This window comes from Streptopelia decaocto (genome assembly GCF_964273445.1).
Source record: "Streptopelia decaocto genome assembly, chromosome: 2".
NCBI lineage: Eukaryota > Metazoa > Chordata > Aves > Columbiformes > Columbidae > Streptopelia > Streptopelia decaocto.
Window position 1 is genome coordinate 124,703,175 of NC_138655.1, and position 20,420 is coordinate 124,723,594.

At 42.3% G+C, this 20,420-nt stretch overlaps 1 protein-coding gene across 3 annotated transcripts in view; it reads right to left on the reverse strand.

Annotated features, from left to right (window-relative positions):
- The window catches only part of KAT2B (lysine acetyltransferase 2B), a 43,799-nt gene extending 23,995 nt beyond the window's left edge, over positions 1–19,804 (reverse strand). Inside the window, exons 1-6 of one of the 3 annotated variants that reach the window (XM_082045329.1) lie at positions 19,570–19,803; positions 11,212–11,338; positions 7,247–7,392; positions 6,646–6,735; positions 4,757–4,938; positions 2,110–2,301 (exon numbers count right to left, since the gene is read on the reverse strand). In XM_082045329.1, coding sequence (XP_081901455.1) covers positions 2,110–2,301; positions 4,757–4,938; positions 6,646–6,735; positions 7,247–7,392; positions 11,212–11,338; positions 19,570–19,767 — 935 coding nt within the window. In that variant the 5' untranslated portion in view covers positions 19,768–19,803. Of the gene's footprint in view, positions 1–2,109; positions 2,302–4,756; positions 4,939–6,645; positions 6,736–7,246; positions 7,393–11,041; positions 11,339–19,569 lie in introns of those variants that run through there. The other 2 variants (XM_082045330.1, XM_082045331.1) reach the window with 2 other exon arrangements.
- Positions 19,805–20,420: the final 616 nt, after the last annotated feature.

Sequence of the window (20,420 nt, forward strand, 5' to 3'; positions counted from 1 at the left end):
AGGCCTCCCAATTCTTTGCAAAATGAGGGTATCATTAACCATATCTCTTCCTTGAGCCCTCGTTAATTTGGCTTGAACAAAGGCAGCATCATTCAGTGATCACTGACCAGCTAGGGGGAATAACAAATCACCAGCTATCCCTCAAGGACCAACCGACTCTAATTCTGGGCACTTCTGGACCCATTTCTGGAGCAATCTCCTCAACTAGCATAAAGAGCAAGCAAAGGGAGGAGATGAGCCACCCTCTCCTATCCTGCATGCAAATGAACTGAAGTATAAAAAAATTCTCACTTGGGACACTAGTAATGAAGTTTCATTGCACCCACCACCAAGAAAGCTACAGAGATCATCGCTGGATCGATGGACCCTCGGTGTGCTGAAATCGTACCTTTCTTCTGATGTCTTAATCTATCTCTCTTTTATCTCTCCCTTTCTAACTTTATTCTGGGCCCATAACAGTAATACAGTTGTGAGTTTTGTTGTTGAAGTCTTGTCAAGTTTTATGATATAGTTACAAACTTTTGCCAAACCACTATTCACTGTAATTCCACTGAGTTTTTAGTAAATTCATGCTTTAATTTAACCTCTTGAGTAATTGTCGTTACTCCCAGTTACTGCACAGAGCATTTAAAAGTTAACTCTGTCCTCACCCCACTGAGTGGTACAGGACATGTGTGGGTGCTCCCTTTGCCCAGGAAGGTGCAGCTGGGAGCTCTGAACCAAACCCAGGCACCAGCTCTGAGCCGCAGCTCCTCCGCAGGGTTCGCTCTGCATCACGTCAGCAGAGAGACAAATGCTTCAGACAAGTACAGCCCATAAAAGATTTAAGGCGTTATTCATACTTTCCACAGATCATCAGCAAACAGTGCTTGTCTTTTTTTTTTTTCCCCAGCAGAATATTAAAAGGAACAGCAGTGAATAATAATGCTTGTCAAATTACTTATCTAGGCTGTAAAAGGCAGTGGAAACATAGGGGCGGGTGCACAACTCCTTCTGCAAATCTGCTCCTTGTATCAATCCAGCATTAAATCCTTTTTTATACCTATATCAGGGCCAGATCATGATCCTATTCTCAGATGTACACAAACACTCCTGTATCCATAACAGTTTACCCCGGAGACAGTTTACATTTTTCAAAGTGGTAAAAGGCACTATTAATAACAGTAGAACCAACAAATCCTGGCTTTACCCAGCTTTGGAAAGCTCCTGTTGTTCTTCATTCCCCTGAGCACTAACCCAGCTCCAGCCTCAGACAGTAGCTTGCATAGCATCAGTGCCACCAGCTCCCCTGTAGGTTCAGTATCTTTGTTGTTAGGAGGGACAGACTTTTAAAACGTGGGCTAGAGGGCCAAGCCACCTTCACAGCACAATTATATTTTTGAAGTGATACACTATTTTAACAGGGAAGCATACAATAAATGATCCTGTCACTGCCATCACCTTTAACCACCAGCAAAATGTTTGAAATTAAGGACTGTCAAAGTTGAGCATGTTTCAAGACAAGTCATTCTCCCTCATACAGCAATATGTAATTACTGTTGTTTAATTGTGAGAGATCATCATCAATATTCCAATACTGTAAGAGGTAGTCAATATGAAAATCATGGGTTTAGTATTCACTGATGCAGCTTTATATTCCTCTTTATCAAATTAACACATCTCTTTTGGGGTAAGGTGACTACTTTGTTCCCTATTACAATGTTGAATTAAATAGAAATTCTGAAGTGTATACAAATGCCAATACAACACTCCCTTTTTCCGAGCTACATCACAAAAGCAGAAGCAAGCATATGGCTTTGGAGATCTGGACCTATGTTGCTATCAAGGACTACAGGAAAAAAAAGTGATCAACAATACCTACAATAAGCACAATCCCCCAGCAAGATGAACAATCATTTTGATAAAGTAAAGCCCTAGCACAAAGGAAAACAAGCAGTTGTGTATGTAAAACATACTAGTTCAAGCTATGGCAGAAAAGAAAGCGGCAGTATGTACTTGTTACTGAATAAATGGAGAAATTATTTTAAGCTGCAGGTAGTTTTTCCATTTCCATGCCACAATTGCATACTACTGGTTACCCTTCAATGCAGGCACATCACGATCCCTTACTTTGGAAAATGGGTGAGGATTAGTGTTCGTTTCTCTTGAGGAAGCTTGTCTTTTTCTTGCCTGGCCTGCTCCAGTAGTTGCCGTCTCATTACAGTAAAAACGGAGCGAAGCAATGTCCTACCAAAAACCTGGGTGGTTTCATACCGAGGTAGACTGTCACAGAACTGAGGGACATTGCAATAACAAAGCCACCTGTAAGGGGGAAAAAAGCCAGATAATTTTTACCATCTAACATATGAATTAATGCACTAAAACCACTACCCGCATCACTTGTAACACAGCTGAGAGCTCTACGACCATATAAATCAGTTCCATAGCAAGTCTGGACAGAGTTAAGCAGCATTTATATTGCCCAGTTTTTTAAAGAAATGACAGCCAAGTACTTTTAAGTCTCCATATATTCTTTCTCTCTGCAGTCCAGTTTCCACAAAGTGCTCGTTCCAGACAATAATTATACATCACATAAAATTCATGTTGATGTCAGGGATTCACTCCACAGCTCATTCATTCAGCCTCCTATGGCTCTTGCCTGCAACTCCAAAGACCATTAGCCTAGCCTGTATCTCCCCTCTTTAAACTTTTACATTTCCCCACACAGATACAAAAGGGGTGACGCTTTCAACTAGCTCCATCCTAATCCAACTGGACTCCCTAGCCTGTATCTCCCCTCTTTAAACTTTTACATTTCCCCACACAGATACAAAAGGGGTGATGCTTTCAACTAGCTCCATCCTAATCCAACTGGACTCCCACCCTGGTCTCCCACCAGCTGCTTTCTTCCCATTACACCCTGACTTGACACATATTCATTTACCAGTAACTCCCTTCATAATGAGTTTTGCATTGAGAAGTACATATGAAAACAGAGCATGTTGTGTTACTCTTCTTGGAAAAGGGATTATGCTACTGAAGAAGTAAATCAGGAGTACACTATGTAGGTCATAATATCTGTTAATTTTATTAAAAAGTCTAAAAAAGTCAGTATCTGCATGTAAGTGAACAGTCATTGGTATCTGTAACTCTAGCCGAATCAGACCAGAACCATTATGAAAGCTTCAATAGTTAAAAGAAAATGTTAAGAACTGGATGCAAACAGACTGTGCTGGGTCCTGCACAGGTTTTTTCATCCAGACCCAAAGTACAGTCTGTCTCAAAACACTCTCCTAAACTCTTGTGTCTTAATCTTTGCAAACACAAGAGTTGCAAAAAAGTCGTGAGATGCAGTTGTTCACAGACCTCTACTCGCTGTTCTTGGCTGATTAAGCACACCTCTCAAAACACAAGGATGAGTGTGCAACTCTGATATAGTTTCACTGAAATCATCAGGTTTTCTAATGAAGCTGGTGACTGCAAGAACTCATGAGGTGCACCCATGACGCACAGGGGCTTCCTCAGCACCCTGAGAGCACCTGGCACACCACAGAGGAGAGAAGCTCACAATGGCAGGTTAGATCAGGTGGAAAAAGGTGACACTTTGGGTTGGAGGGAAGCTTAGCAACTGTGGGCAGGAAGGTTTGAGAAACCACAAGTGACAAAATTATTAACAACAAAAGTCACCAAGCAGAGCCAACGCTAGCTATTGTTTCCTAATAGAAGTTGACTCCAACCAACCCTGCCTATCTGACCTCAGTATCACAAATAAATGGAGGTCAAAGACCCACCAAATATGGTCTTAGGAGCCCCATGGATTATGAACAACTACCCTTTATGCCAGGTAGTTATTTGAGGTGACAGGTCATCTGAGGGCATCCCGGTCGGACACAGACACAGGGCATTCTGTTGTATCACCACCCACAGTCTCAACTCACGCCAGGGTTTGCTGTCTCCTCCACAGAGCTGAGGTTTGTCAGAGGAAAGGCCACCAGAAGAGCAGGCAGAAGGCAGTGCTCATCCTCAGCCAGTGTCCCCGGCCGTTCCTGGGAACGGGTGCACTGACAAGGACGTTGGGTAACTGCTGCCTGTGCTCGGGCGGCACCTTAACTGTTGCCGGCACCATCAGGAACCTCAACTGCTGTCACTGCGCTAACTGAAAGAGGCGTTGCGCTATTGTTATGAGACAAGCAAAATTAAGAGAGACCCAGCTTTTTTATCCTAGCTCTTCTTCCCCCAGTGATTAAGTCATTCCTTTGAATTCTGACAATGTATTAAAAGTTCATAACAAGAACTAGCATTTTAAAGAACCTAATAAAATCTATTAACCATTTAGCATCCGAGCACTTACAAAATTATTTTAATTTTTCACATCTCCAACGATTTTGTTTCAAACTGTGATGCTTTACAATGCTTAATGTTATCTTCATTCTTCTTTTTTTTCTTTTAAGCTGAATAACAAAGTGCCTGATTTTTTAGTACATGAAATAAGGATCTTACATGAGGCTTGTATCTTAAGAAGACTGAGAGCAACTTTGCAAACACAGGACATGTAAAAGTGTTAGAAACAGATGTTGGTGACCTCTGCTCCCTGTTCTTGGCTGATAAAACACACCTCTCAAAACATAAGGATGCATGTGAAACTCTGATATAGTCTCACTAAAATCCTCAGGTTTTCATATAAGCTCCATGACTGCAAAAAATCACAAGGTGCAACTATAAGTATGTACATGCCATATTTGTAAACAAGACACATAACAAGCAAAATCAGCATTACCTGGTATAATTCACTTTATACCCTGCGATATCATCATTGGGTGATCTTAGTCTTCGCTGAGAAGGTGTCTCCAGGTGCCAGTAGTTAATGCGGTTCAGAAACATTTTAGCCAGTTCCACTATCGTTTGCCTTTCCTTTGAGGGTAAGTGGCTAAATTTGTACTGCACAAAATTATTCACGCCCTTAAAACAGAAGAAAATTATGTTTAATTATTTAGCCATAATTTTTATAGGCGTGTCCTCGAACATTTCTCACTTTATTAATCCTGAACTTGCATTACATGGGAAAGAAAACAAATACTGGAGACCATGAACTCCTCGCTCAGATCCTTGTGTGCTGCCACAAGCTGGTTCCCCTGTACACATCTGCAGGTTCATTCAGATGTTCTTACTCTATCCACCTTCAGCAGCTGACTTAAAGGGAGAGAAGGAAATATCTTTATTTTTCCTTGCTTTTCAAAGTAAAAAATTTTGTCAGCAAATAGAGAAAGATACAGGGGGGTTTCCTCTATATGCTCACATATGCACAATTTTGCTGATAACCATGCTGCATTATTTATTTCCTCTGTAATTAAGTATGACCAGAAAAACCCTCCAGCCATTTTTCAATCATAGACTAGGCCTTGTGGACTTCTAGTTAAGTTTGTGTCTACAGATCACATTATTTCTTCAGTAAGTGCCAGTATTTCACAAGTAGGTCACTTCATTGCAGTTTGTATACTGTCTACTTTAAAAAAAACTACTGAATATTTAAAAGGTGTGCCTGAAAGTTCTTCAATACATATACATTATAAACCAGTAATAGTGCTGCTTAGCAAGTAATCTTGTGTGACTGAGCTGCTGAAATACTAAAAACAGTTGAAAATATTTGCCTGTTTTAAGGGAAAATTATTTCAAAATAAACTGAAAAAAGAATTAGCCTTACATCTCTATGCTTCAATTTGTCAATCAATTTAAACAGTATGAAGAATGTTACCAAAAATTATATTGCACATAACCTTTTTAGTAGTATATTTTAAGGCCTAGCAGTGCATGGGGATTACATACACTTAATCTTTGTTTATACTCAAACTAAAGAAGAATTTAAGGTGCAGACTTCCCAGAAATTCAGCAGTGTTTTGATTTTCCTAAATCATAAGAAATGAGAGTTGCAAGAAAATAATTATTACATATAAGAGTCTTCACATTTAAATTATCCTGTTTAACAATAGAGCATCCATTCATACACTGATGAGAAAACACTAAGCTTCTGTTTCAGCAAGGTATGTGAACCTCTGCAGAGCCTTGCTGGAGCTAATGGGCCCACTTGTGTGCCAAAAGTGCATTCTCAGTAACTTGCTTAACCAAAACCTGAATTTGTCATGTGTTCTTTATCCACTAAGAGTTACAAAAGCCTCAGTTATTCTTTGGTTTTGGCTTTGTTTTTTGTTGTGTGCCCTTTGAAAGAGAAGGCTATAATGTCACTGAATTGGATTGGAACATTTTCATTCATTTATAGAAGGCAAGCGTAATTTTAATATTAGATTTCAAAGCTTCAACAGCATTTTTCATCACTTGAAACAAAGAAAGATTAGAACTGCCACAGATAAAAGTAATATTTTAAGTTCATTTTCTAAACCCACAAAAAACTCCATTTCATTAAAGCATAAGACAAATGATGAGAGAAATCGAATAATGTAGCTATTGTACAAACGCTAAAGCAGAAGACTTGTACAGTCTCCTACTTTGTCCTAAGGAAAACAAAACAAAACAAACCACAATGAACAAAAAAAAAAAACCACCAAACCACACAACACCAAATAAAATAAAATAATAAAAACAAACAAACAAAAAACACACCAAAAAAAACAAAAAAAACACACCATCCGAACCCAGATGTTGCTTGTTTACCTGTTCAATGCTAGGTTTCTCAAATGGGGGACTTTCCAAAGATCCTTCTACTACAGGTTTTCCCATCTGTAAAATGCACTTCCTCAAAAGCTGTTAAAAATTTTTTAAAATTAGCATATTTGCATACACAGGGTCAATGGAAGTCACAGGTGCACAACACACTGCAAGCAGTGTTGAAAATGTCCTGGCTATATATCTGCTTGCTTAGTCATCTACATTTACAGCTACTTTACTGTGAACTGCTGCATATCTTCTTTGAAACATCTACAAGAGGCTTCTCTGAGCAAATGTAGGCAGGTCAGTCAGCATCTACGTCAATTGACTTTTCCCCATGTGTCAGTGAAGAGGGTGAGGCTTGCAGGTGGTCGCATGCAGAGTTTATGAATGGGACTCAGAGTCAGCTCCTGAACCATCTGGATGTCTCTTGGAATAAGGTACGGTACACTGTAGGTACCACAATGTTTAACCCACACCAGAGCATCACACTAGAGGGAAAAAAACCTCTCACCAGATGAGGTCACACATGCATGAGAGGCAGTGAAACTGCCTTCTGTGTGAGAAAGTGAAAAACCTGAGAAGATACTACACAAGTTCAGCTTACTTTGAATAGGTAGAAATAAACTTGCTTGGTGTCTGCATCTTCTTCTTTGTGGACACAGGTGAATAGATACTCCACATCCAATACAATCCCCAGGAGCCTATTCATTTCTTCTTCAGACACATTCTCCAGGTGAGAAACATGAGCAGCTAAACAAAATAAAAATCCAAACCTGTAAAAAGCCCACTGAGAGAACCAATAGCACAAGTATTCCCCAAGATATCTCAAACTAAGCCTTAATAGTAAAGGCACTCATCCTGTAATAACCTATTTAAACAGAGCATGAGGTAACTGAAATATGTGTCACATTGGAGCAATTAGTAAAGATAGTTCAGTGGTGGTAATTCTCACAGCAGAAGAACAACTGCTGGTTGGAATCATGGTGTCTGTTACTTAGAACAGACCACACAAGTCCTGTCTGTATTAATATGCTACAATACATAATAAATGCATACATTTTTGTCCAGAAGTTAAGCTTTTGAGACAAGGTTTCTTGACTAAAAATAAATCCATAATTCCCATAAATTAGGTAATTCAAGTGTCAATGCAAGTAGCACCTTATTCTGTGAAGACTAACAGAAAAATCAGCTCCGTAAATAGGCTTTTTGTTTTAAACTGGACATTATTGGCTAAGTCTCTTACTTTCGTATCATGTAAGGTCAGACTATGCTTTGTGTACAGTACATTAACAAAGCTTTTAGAGATTGCATATGGTCATTTGTTCAGAAGTTTACAAAACAGCAACTTTCAACATATCACAATTTCCAAGTGACAAACTCCCTTTTATCATCTCCAAAGGTAAATAGAGTTCCACATTTGTAATTTTCAAATGCTTGAGGTTTGTACGCATGAAGAGGGACATTCATTTCAAGCTAGTTTGAACAACTGGCTCCAGGAAAAGAGAAGGCAATTTAAAACAAAAAGCCAATTCCCAGAAGAAGATGCTTTCATTACAAAAAGCAACAATCTTTGCTTCCTCCAGACAAACGGTATGTATATCCTTTGCTCTGAAAGGACAAAAAAAAAATCCTCTACAAGAAAAATATTTAAAAGGTTTGGCATATTAGTTTTTACACATTTTAATAATTGTTATTGATATTTACTTTTAGATAAGCCCTATATTACCTTAGATGTGCCAGTGTGATTAGGACTGGTAAGAAATTTTCAGCATAAATCTGATTCTTTCAGGGGAGAGAAACTGGGGAGAAATAACACTTGACTGGAAAACTATCATATTTATTGGCCACCCAGCAAAAATAGTTTGTTTTGGAAAGTTTGGTATGACAGCTGACAAAACATTGAAATTCAATAAATTTGTGCAGCTTCAAGCAAAAGTGACACCATGGCTCAGAACGTTCAAAAGATGCCAACAATTATTTCCACTTAAATTAACATTTAAAATATAATGTTTTAAGTTCTGAGCATATTATCAGCACTGAAAGGAGGATGGCCATTATGGGCTTTCTTTAAGGAGAAATATTCAGCATTCTGGGCAGAACAAAATGATTCCATTTCTGTCCTTGAGTCAGATGTGAAGTTTTAATACTCCCAGCTGTCTGTTCTGATCTCGTAACAGTAACAAATTCCCTCCTAGACAAGCACTGCATTAGGAATTGATAACATACAGAAGAAAACCTTGCATTCAACTAACAAATGAATAAAACATCAGCATAAGAAGCCATTTCTATGCACTTTTCATAACAACACTGAAAGTTACCTTGACTACTTAGTGGCCATATTAAACTAGAGAATTATTACCCATACTGTGAATCTAAAAGTAAAATAAATGTATCATCAGTATGTATTTGCTGCCAGTTACTATTTACTGCAGTCACCTACATTTGTATATCAGGCAAACAAATGATCTTTCTTCAGGTGTTCACAGCCCATTCCTCAACTGTTGCGGGAATTCATTAGTAAAATGGCTTGAAGATCAAAACATACCCCCCCAAAACAGATGGCTCAAGCAAAACTAATGTGTAGGATTACCTTTAGAAGAAAATCATAAATTTAAAAAAAAAGGGGCAAAAAAAATGAACATCCTACATTTTACATCAGGTATGGATTAAACCAGTAATGGAGTTTCCACACTGCTATTTCAACAGCTCTCTGAGTAAGAGAAAATACAGTACAGATAATAATCTGAAGTCTGCACACATTGTGGTCAGTCTGGTTTTAAAGGCATTCAGCAGGAACACAATGATTTAGAGGAGATGAGTAAGAAAATTATCTTGGAAAACACCACTGAAAGACATATTTATGCCAGTAGTATGAGGAAGCAGACAGCAGCTTATTTCAGTTATTTCAAATGAAACATCATCCTCGTTAGCTGCAGATGGCAGAATAAGAAACTTTACCTTCCCTAAAACCAGCAATAAATAAAAATATTGTCCCATAAGCTACAATTTCATTGGTACTGGTTTTACAGTACTGATTTTCCCTAGTTTCCTAGCTAATGAGCAATGTAAGATTTTTTAACAGACCAAAAATAGTCTCAGCCTTTAGAAGAGCTGAGTTTTGCTACAAAATACATAGCCATCCACAAATTCTGCTGAAGAACAGGGAATGACAGACATGACATCTCCAAAGATTAAAAACAAAACAACCAAAAACCTCTTTCTTCAAAGGCCAGGAATGAAAGGGATGGGTAACACAAGCTGCCCTAATTGCAAAACCAAAAGCAGCACAGGGAAGCTGCATGATGAAAGGTTGAAACTAAAGCAACCAAACTTTCTGTGACACTGTGCATTTATTAATCTTCTCTTGCAAGCAAACCCAGATATTTGCAATATCAGGAAAGAAATGTGCTGAAAAGCCCAGAAATAGATCAAATGTGATGAGAGCATTAAAAGAAAACAGAGGAGAAATAGAAATAAATCCCAATTTAAATAAAAGTTTTCCACACAAAGTACAATATTGTTTTCAAAAGTAAAACATAAATGATGCATTGTGAAGATTTTCTATTTCCTTTTTCTTATTTCACTGTCCTAAGTTTTGGACATCAACAAAAATTAAATAGCAACTTCTTCTTTTCAGTTAGTTCTGAATTTTATTTTAGCTAAATTTTTATTCAATATTTGCGAATGCATATAGAAAAATCATCAGCGTTTAGTTTGGACAAGCACAAATTCCTAAAAAAATAACACAGTGATTCATCACTCATTTTTCAGGTTATGTTGGTAATGAATCATTATTTATTATCAATCTGTAACAAAAGACCCAAACCTCACAACAGTATTTAACAGTGGATTTTGAGCAGTTGCTTTCAAGATACACAAGCGGTCTGCACAATAGCTTAGACAAAGCTAAGAAGTACAAGCCCAATATTATTTTCTGTGACACAGAAAAGGCACAGCTCTTTTTATAGGTAAGAGTACCTGTTTTACCATTGTTCAAGAATATTTTATTGTTTATCCTATGGTAAAAAACATAACACAGCCTAGAGGAAAGAGTCATTTTTACAATGAGGATGGTGAAACACTGGCACAGGTTGCCCAGAGAGGTGGTAGATGCCCCATTGCTGAAGACATTCACGGCCAGGCTGGACAGGGCTCTGAGCAACCTGATCTAGCTGAAGATGTCCCTGCTCATTGCAAGGGGGTTGGACTAGATGAGCTTTGAAGGTCCCATCCAACCCAAACTATTCTATGATTCTATGATTGTAACTAAAGCATCTGACAGATAAAACAATGTGAGGTTAATGCTTATGTGACACAAAGTATTAAAATTGTTATGGATAGCTTAAAAGTGCTTTTGCATTTTAACAGTTTAAAATGCCAGAGTTGTCACAAGTTGTACCTTAGTTCAATTCCTTCAAAACCCACTTTAGGGTATGCTAAGTCAATTGACATTTATGTCCAATCATAACCCCCATTTCTAGGTCTCTCGATGGCATCTTGGCTTCTGTCCCGCAGGAGCGGAGAGGTCTGGGGGGAGCACGTGGGTCGCGGGGGCCAGGGGAGCCTTACCCAGCGCGTGGCTGCAGCTGCGGCACGGCTCAGCCAGGCTGACGCCCGCCTGCCCCAGCTCTGCCCGTGGCGGCGTGGGAGGCGGGTTGGGGTTCTTCCAGCCATTGCATTTACAGGATTCCTCGGCCTGAAATCAAAGCAAAAGGGGCTATCGATCAACAGCATTAAAAAAAAACAAAACCAAACACAAACCAGAAGCTTGCTGACACTGTGCTATTTCAAAAGCAACAAAAAAGTTACATTATTAATTTCTTTTTTTTGTTTGTTTGATATTTGTTTGGGGGTGTTTTGTCATTGTTATTTTGTTTGGTTTTGGCTTTTAATCTACCACACGACTCGGCTTTATATTTTAGAAAGAAACAGAATATCACCATATATAGAGAGATTAACATGGTTCTGGTAAGTAAACCATGCTCAAAAAAATACAAAAACTCTGGCTAATTCCTTAACAGAAAGCCCTAGCTCCTATATGAAAGAAGTATTCAAACATTTACTAGTATATCGACATGTACAGATCCTGCCACCAAGACAGTTATAATGATTTAAACACAAACAGGTTATCTAACAGGCAATGCGTTTATCTTTGCCTTATCAGCTACACCAGTAACAAGGAATCATGCAACTAAAAACAAGCCCATGACAACCCAACTGCAGTATTGGGGAAAGCTGGCTACAGCAAGGCTTGGCCACAAAAGCAAGGGATGCCAAAGACACTGACCCTACCAATGAAACCTACTGCTCACCCTGGAAGGTTTATTTCCACTCAGTGACTGTGAAACACCACCCACAGACTGCAGCTAAATGGGGTGACCATGAAGGGAGAGGTTGTGACTTGCGTAATCATGTTCCAAACCATGCAGAAGTTCTAAGTCTCAATTCTAGTTAACCAAAGAGCAGCCTTATAGGAGGGGATTTTCTTCTGCATGTCCAAAAGATCTTAGTTATTTTGATGGCCAAGTACTACTAACATCATTCGTGCTCCCATTTGAAGATCTGATTAGAAGAAAAGTGTGTTTTTTCTGCTTCTCATAGATATCTGTGCACTAGGCTGTAATGAGATACTCATGAATTTGTAGTGCCAGGGCCTCAGTAAGGAAAGTATGCCAACTTCTGCATAATACTTATGACTGAAACAACCTTAGTAGGAAAAATTGTGATGTTAATATATCCAGCATTAAGGTGTAATTTTTCAAAATCAATTCTGAATATATTTAATGAAATTTATTTCAGGAATCTATTTCATTTTCCTTTTATGTTTCCAAATCCCATCCTACCCAGGAGAAGCAGAAAGTTTGACAGTTTGACAGCTCCTAAGACTGACAGCTTTGGAGATTGATGGTAAACTGTTCTTCCAAAGTAGTTTAAATATTCAGCAACCTGACCACCAAGAAAACTGCTGCCTGCAGTTTGCTGCGCACCACATGATGTTTTTACCATATCTAATACTTTAGTCTTTCTCCGTCTGGGTTCCTCCAGCAGGCACCAAGGGGTACCAGTGATGCTGTCAGCACCCAGAGCCACCAGCATGACTCAGAAATCCACCTGCAAGTGCCCAGCAAAACTACTTCCAATGGAAGGGGGACAACCTGCATCGCCTGAAGCCCCTGGCTCTCCACACTCACTGCAGGGGTGCAGACCCCCTGCCACCCACCTATTCGTAATGTGGCATCAGGAAGGTTTCAGTACTAAATAGGGGGAAGATTAAAACTATTTAAGTCTCATAAAATGAAATCTGGATGGATTTATACTGAATGTTATTTTTCTATCATGTTTTCTATGAGTAATCTGATTGGCAGAGAAGTGAAGATGGTTGAATGTTATTTTACAGCAGAAACTGTCTCTTACAGTTTCACAGGCACTGAGCCAGTTTTACTTTTGTTTGTTATCCAGACCTACAGGACCTCTTAAAGTTTAATGACTAGAAAGAGAGATCAGTGATTGAGTGACACCTGTGAACCAAGGACTGCCCTGGTGTGGGGCTTTGAACATCTATGAGATTATGTGAAACCACACTTTCAACTAGCATCTTGAGCTAGACAGAATAAATATCAAATAAGCTATTCACATTTGCTTTGTGGGAGAGGCAATTCTGCCATGAGCGTTTTTGCAGTTAAGACAAGGATAGAGAAACTTTCACAGAAAAAAACAAACAAACAAACAAACTGTCAGAAAATGAGATTATTGCCAAAGAAAATTCAAGAGATGATCACAAAGAAGTTCTCAAACAAAAACTGATTGAATATTATTTTAGGGAAGTAAGATGAGATCCTTCCCATGCAGCTGTCCGCACAAATGTTCAACACTGTAAATGACCGACATAATATCATGCTTATTATTAATTGTCTTAAATCATACCACAATAAAACATGTCCAAAAAAAACCCCTCAAACTAGGCACAAGCTTTTTGAGAATATTTTTCTCCAAGTGGAAGCAGTATTTCACAGAAGCTCACCACGCAATGTTTACTATCAAGCCTAAAAACTATAAACAGTGAGTAACTACACAAACTTTAGTGTCACACAATAATTAACAGCAAAGATGCAAACAAACAGATGCATGAATCGTGATAACAGCTCAGTTAAACTGCCAAAAATAAGTATCAAGCCACCCACAGAAGAATAAAAACAGCGTGTTCAACGGCAGATTTTTTTCTGCCCTCAGTAGTATTTCCTCGCCAGATCTTTCTGAAGCAGATGTTAATTTGTATTGTTCAAATTATTCCAGAGACCTTTCTCAAACAACTACTAGGGTGGTTTTTTTCATTAATCTCTCTATAAAACACCAGAATCAGCATAAATGTTCTGTTAACCACGAGAAAACACAACCCGAAAAGGTCCTCTTTAAAACTAAGCTTTCATTGTAGATGTTGACAGTGCAAGTATTTTGCAATGAATACGCAATGTGCATTCCTCAGTGGCTTAAATTGCTGAGTTGTTTTAAGTCTTCCAAAGCATTTCATTCAGTAAGTCCTTTCTTTGACTATCTTCAGCTTTTTCCTTCTTCCCTCCTTTTTTTTCTTTTTTTAAATGTCACTCATCTGCTTTTCATTAGAAAATAAAGTCTGACTTCACCTCCGCAAAAACTTACTTTAAGATCAAAACAGTTTTGAGGGGAGGAAGGAAAAGAAGCATTTGAACTAGTACATCCAGTCCTTGAAGCCTTCTTTTCTGGGACATCTGCAGAGCTTTGATAAAGCCACTGGAGAAAGTTGGGGACTTCTGCCTTACTGAAGCCTGCAAAGTAATGACTGTCATCTTTGCAGGCCTGGGGACGACAAACACCACACCTTAATAAAATTGGATAAGTGCAGTATAATAAAACACAATCATTAGACACTGTTGCCTACCTTCACCAAGAAAAACTAACAAACAAACAAACAAACAAAAACAGTGCAGAAATTATGTACATTTTGCACCATACAATATAATTGAAATAATTTTTGACCCCTTCCACATTAGGCGGAGCATTACAATGCAGGAAATCAAGCTCTCTGGGAGCTCTGGGCAGTGAAAACTGCAGCTGTGGGCAAACTGAAGTTCTGAAGTTACTGTTTCCTTTAAAATACTGAATATACTGATAGTAGGTCAAAAATGGACAGTGAAAAAACACAGTACATTTTAACACATATTGTTAGTATTTTTTATTTTAAAAGGAAGCACCTGAAAGTTACAACATTGCACAACTTGGCCCCTTTTCAGCGAGTTTCACGTGTCTAAATAATCACGAATAAAAGGAAATATTACAGTGACTTATAGACTAAAACATTCCTCCACTTTTAAGACAGTGAAATCAGCATAGGAGCATGCAAACTCCAAACTAACCTAATTACAATTTAAAAGACCCCAACAATCTTAAAACTGATTTTCAAGACAGCTGTTGTGCTGGGCTCTTTCCAACTCCAAATCATGCAGGTTGCCCTGTGTGGTTACTGGAGTGCGAAGCAGACTCAACAGATTATACATACACATTACAGATCTTTCTATTTCCAGGAAATATAATTACTCTAGAAAAAAACACTGATCTTCCCAACACAAAAGCTGTGTAAAATATCCTGTAAGTTTCTTTCCTGCAAGCAATAATCTCAAATTGATGCTTTTAACAAAGAATATCACACAAACCATAACAAATACATTGATGAATCTAAAATACATATTTTTCCTACTCAGATGTCCAGTATCCAGCAATCAGACAGTCAGACACTGCTTGGGGAGCTACTCATATGTATCAGGAAATTAGCTGACCCATTTGTCTTTAACAATACAAAATAATTAGTTCAACGTTCTTCATTTATTAATCAATCCAAGTATTTTATCCCCTGTATTTTCCAGTTTCACTTACCAAATATGAAAATGATCATAAGAAAACTTTAGATTTCTTGTATGTCTCCTATACACTCCTACAGAAAACAACTTTGATACATTTCCACTTGAGCTTCAAGGAGCTGTACTTGCACTATACAGAGCCAAGTAGTAATACAGCCAAGTCTGCCTCATTTTAATCTATGAAAGCCAGGAAAAAAAATATTTCATTATGGAAACAGTGATACGCATTTACCCTATGAACTCTGTTTTATGTGGAAGAGCAGGAAAATGCCATAGAGGTCACCTTAGGATGAGATGCGGGAAGCAGCACCTCTACCAAGGGTCAGCAGCTGCTCTAGAGCCTGGGACCCAGATTTTACTTCGACCTCTGCCACTTGCTCACTTGCTGCAGGGCCTCAGCCAAGTCATTTCATCATAACTCTTCTCACTCTCTGTTTTGTTTATCTAAAGCACAAAGTCTTTCCTCAAGAAGGATTATTCCCTGCTACTTTTGCAAATGTCATAGGCTACTGGGCTCTAATTACATTTATAAGCATCCAGGCACTCCTGTAAGATGTATGTAATGAGAAATAGCCAACTTTACAGAAAACTTAGTGTACTAAAATAGCACATATTTCAATTTATTTATAAAAAACCTCCCAGTGAGACTGAAGAAAGAGTTGTGTTTCCACATACTGTAAACCAATAGGGAAAAAAAAAAAAAGCTGAGGAGACTTCCTCCTACATCTTCATTAAATATATTTATGTGTGTAAGTCACACAGTGCTTCTCTTATATAAAAGTGCTGCAAGCTTGCATGCCTAATGCTCAGTTTCACACTGGACAAAACCAAAATGATGTATGCAGCCATTCATATGTGTACAGATATAGCAAATGCTAAATACAAAACCTTGCACAGCAAACAGCACTACCATGGACTTCCAAAAGTCATGAAAACTGTGCCAACTCCTAATATATACCTTATTGTTTAGAACATGCTTTTTCCCCACCACCACCCCACAAACTTGGGCATTTAAGAAGCTTTGTTTGGTTTGGTTTGTTTTTTACACAGCAGAGCCTGTTCTCCCCCTTCCACCGCGACCTTTTCTCACAGGGGAAAAAGTCAAGTAAAGCAGCTCAACAGCTACAACTTTCCTGTCCTAATTCTTCACCAGGAAAAAGAAACAAACCTCACATTTCTCTAACCTGGGCAGCAGCTCCCTAAACTTCATTCTTGTTCTGCTCAGAATATGTGCACACTGAAGATGTCTTTGCCAGCAGTCATTGTCCATGTTTCCTGTGAAGAGAAGGGATCACTGAAGAAGGACCAGGAGGTCCCTCTCGGGGAATGAGCATCCCACCTCAGAGCAACGCCTTCCACCCTCTTCTGCTTAGCATTTCTGCTGTTACCAGTGATATTCATCCTTCACATGGCCACCAATCACTCCATCTACATGAGGGAAGGTGATGGATGCTACGGATGCCATTACGTATTTTCTGCACTCCAACTTGTACAGCGCTGTGTAGATTTACACAAGATTCACATACAACCACTACTTAATGCATACAGATGCCCCCTTCAGAGGTGGTATGTTTGTCTTCTCTCACTCTTCTACACTCACACACAGAAATGCAAAATTAATGGAAGAGAAGTTGCAACCCAAAGTATGAAAAAGTTCGAAGTTACACTCTGCATTGCTACAGTTTCTTGCAAACCACTGATGTTACAAGTCAAGTAGTGTCATTTTGGAGCACCTGCCAGGTGTTCAGTAAGAAAAATAACACATTCTTCCACCCTGCTGGATCCTTCCCCCTATATCCCACAGGAGAAGCCACTTGATTAGTTTTCAAGGAGCTTCCCGTCTGCCTACTTGCTTGTTTTGAGACCTGAAAGAAAGCTGCCTGCCACTTAATTACTTAAGTGAAATAGCAAAAGTAGGTTTTGCATTTTAATCTGTACACAGAACAGCATTTAGTGCTGTGGCTTTGCCTTGATCCTGGTGGGAGGAAGAGGCCCTGTGGTGCCCTCGGCCATGGGTCCTGCTCCATCCATCACTGGAGTGCCAATGGGGCACACACACAGGGCTTCTCACAGAAGAGGGACAGTAAGGCCACCCCAGCGGAGCACCAGCAGCACGAGCTGTCACCACAGTGCACCCCACCACCAGAGCTCTGTGAGAGGGAAAGAAGGGCTGGCAGCAGGCTACAGGACGTCCTCCACGCCTCTGAAATGGCCCTTGTCCCCCTCCCAATAAAGCACCTGTGGCAGTGCACACATGGCACTGGTGGGTCCCCAAAAAAGCCAAGGGTTTGAAAGGAGACAAGGCTGCCTGCAATTCTTCGCAGCACAGCTACCTCTGTGGGGCAAAGCACCTCAGAAGAGGTTTTTACTTTTGCCCTCACGAAGATCATCTGGAGGTATATCAGAGGAAGAAAAAAGAACCGACCACAGAATAAAAAAGCAATTCACACACACACACTCCAAACAGCCCGTGACACATCCAGGATCATTTAACAGCAAGTCTTGGTAACTTTACAATATGGGGGTGCAAAGGGGACTCAGCACTGGGAAAGCTTCAAACCATGCCACCCAGCCTGCAATGAGGGTCACAGGTTTCAGGTACACTAGCTGCTCTTTTAACTTACTGACATGGGTGTAATCTTGCAATGTCCTATATACGCACCAAAGCTGAAGTGGAGGTGCCTGCACACATGGAAACAGCTAAAAAATTGAAACATGTGGCTTCCTTAATTTGCCCTCACATGACAGCATTGCGCCACACCTTCAGCATACAGTTAAAGCTCCGCACACCACCAGACAGGGCTATGAAGTCATACTACGATGCTTCCCCATGTACATTAGCATTTATTTTGGCCTTTCACTTAATGTTTGCCCTTTCGAGGCTTCCAAAGTAATGGAACAGAGAAAATAAGATGCACATTTCTCCCGAACAGCTATTTTCAATAACAAAAGCATTACTAGCGGACTTGACATCAGCACTGCCAATCTGAATATGTCAGACCTGCTGTTCAGCCAGGAAATGCCCTGACAGCAGCACTGCAGCCAGCGGCCCGTGCTCCGACCGCACTGGTCCTCCTGTGTGTGCCGCATGTGCACGCGCACAGATGACAATGCCAGTTGTCACAGGCCTCCAAAGGCAGGAGCGACAGCTCTGACCTGGCTTCCTCCATCTCCGACACACAGGCAAGTCCTGCTTCTCCCAGCAATTAGAAAATTGCGGGTGGAGGGAAAGTACTTGTGGAGGAAAACCCTGGGCAGCTCTGCCGAATATGAGAAGCAAGCACCAGGCAGGCGCTGGAGAAGAGATCCCCGCCGGGGCAGGGTTCAGGCGGGCGGCGGTAGCCGCTGCCGACCCGGGCACCGGACAGCGGGACGGCGCGACGTGACCGGCGGGGACACAACTTTCCCAAACCCGGAGGCCGCGCCCCTTCGCATCTCTGCCAAAGCGGCTGCTGACGGTGCCAGCTCGGGGCAGCGGCTTTTGCGATGTCAACAGCCCTGCGCTGCGAGGCCGCCGCCGCACCCTGGCCGACAGGCAGCCCCCGCCCGGGGCCGGGGGTGCGCTCCCGCGGAGCGGGGACAGAGCAGGGGCTGGGGGGGCCGCCTCCCATGGGCAGGCGGGTGTCCCCCCTCCCCGCCGGGGTCTTTACGCGGCTGGCAGCTGCGGCAGCGCTGTCAACCTAGCGCTCACCGCCGGCACCAGAAGCCACCCCGCCCGCCGCCGCCTCCCGCAGAAGGACGGACAGACAGGCGCTGGGGTTGGGCACCTCCACTGCCGCCCGGCTAGGGCAGGAGGGAGGGCGGCGCTGCCCCCACAGTCCCGTCTTTGGTGCGTTTGGGCTTTATTTTTTCAACCACCGGCCGGAAAGCTCCAGGGAGCAGGATTCACCGGCACGGCCACTTCCGCGGGGAGCGTCGGGCTGCAGCCGGGCCGCCTCCCCCGCCCGGCACAGCCCTTCCCCACCGCCTCCTTCCCTCCCCTCCCTTCCGTCAATCCCCACCCTCCGTGGGCGGGTGGGCGCCCGCGGCCGGGTACCTTGCAAGCTGAGTAGACGCCCAGCTTCTCCAGCTTCTTGGCCCGCGGCGCGGCGCGCAGCTGCGCCTTCTTCCCCGCGGTGCGCGCCGAGCCTGGCCCCCCAGGGCTCTCGGCGGCGCTGCGGGCCGGGCCCCCGGCGGCCGGGGAGCCCTGCTGCGGCCCGCCGCCCGCCGCCCCGGCACCGCCAGGCTCCGCCATGCCCGCGGCGCGGCGGCAGCCGCCCGTCCGGCCGGCCGGCACGGTGCGCCCGGCCCTAGACCCTCCCCTTCGCCGCGCCGCCGCCGGCTGCTCCCCGGGGGGGGCGGGAGGAGGGATCCGCCGCTCCGCGGGCGGCTCCTGCCCCGCCGGGCGGGGGCTGGGGGGGGCCGACACCCGCCTCCCGCTGCTGCGCACCGCGGGGGGAGCGCACCGCGGGGGGAGCGCCCGCGTCCCTGCGCAGGGGCGGGCGGCGCCCTGCGCCCCCGCGGAGAGGGTGGCGGCGGCACTCGCTGCGTGCGGGAGGCTGCAACGGAGCCATCCCGGCCCTCCGGGAGGTTGCGGGGAAAGTTGCCCTAGAAAGAGGCGACATGGCTGGCTGCGCGCACTGCGCTGAACCCGGGCCGGCGGCGGTGGCAGCGCGGAGCGGCCGCGCTCCCGAACCACAGTGAGCCCGCGGGGCTGCCACAGGCTCAGTTCCCCCTCCTAGTGCCATTACTTCGTTTGGCTTAACCATTGTATTTCTCCACTGTGCACTTTGCGGCAGCTCTTAAAGGATTCATTTTTCCCCCAGATGATTTCTGATTCAGTATAGAAATAGCCTTCAGTTTTAAATACAGGAGAATTCAACAACTCCGCTCAGTTCTTCGCATCAT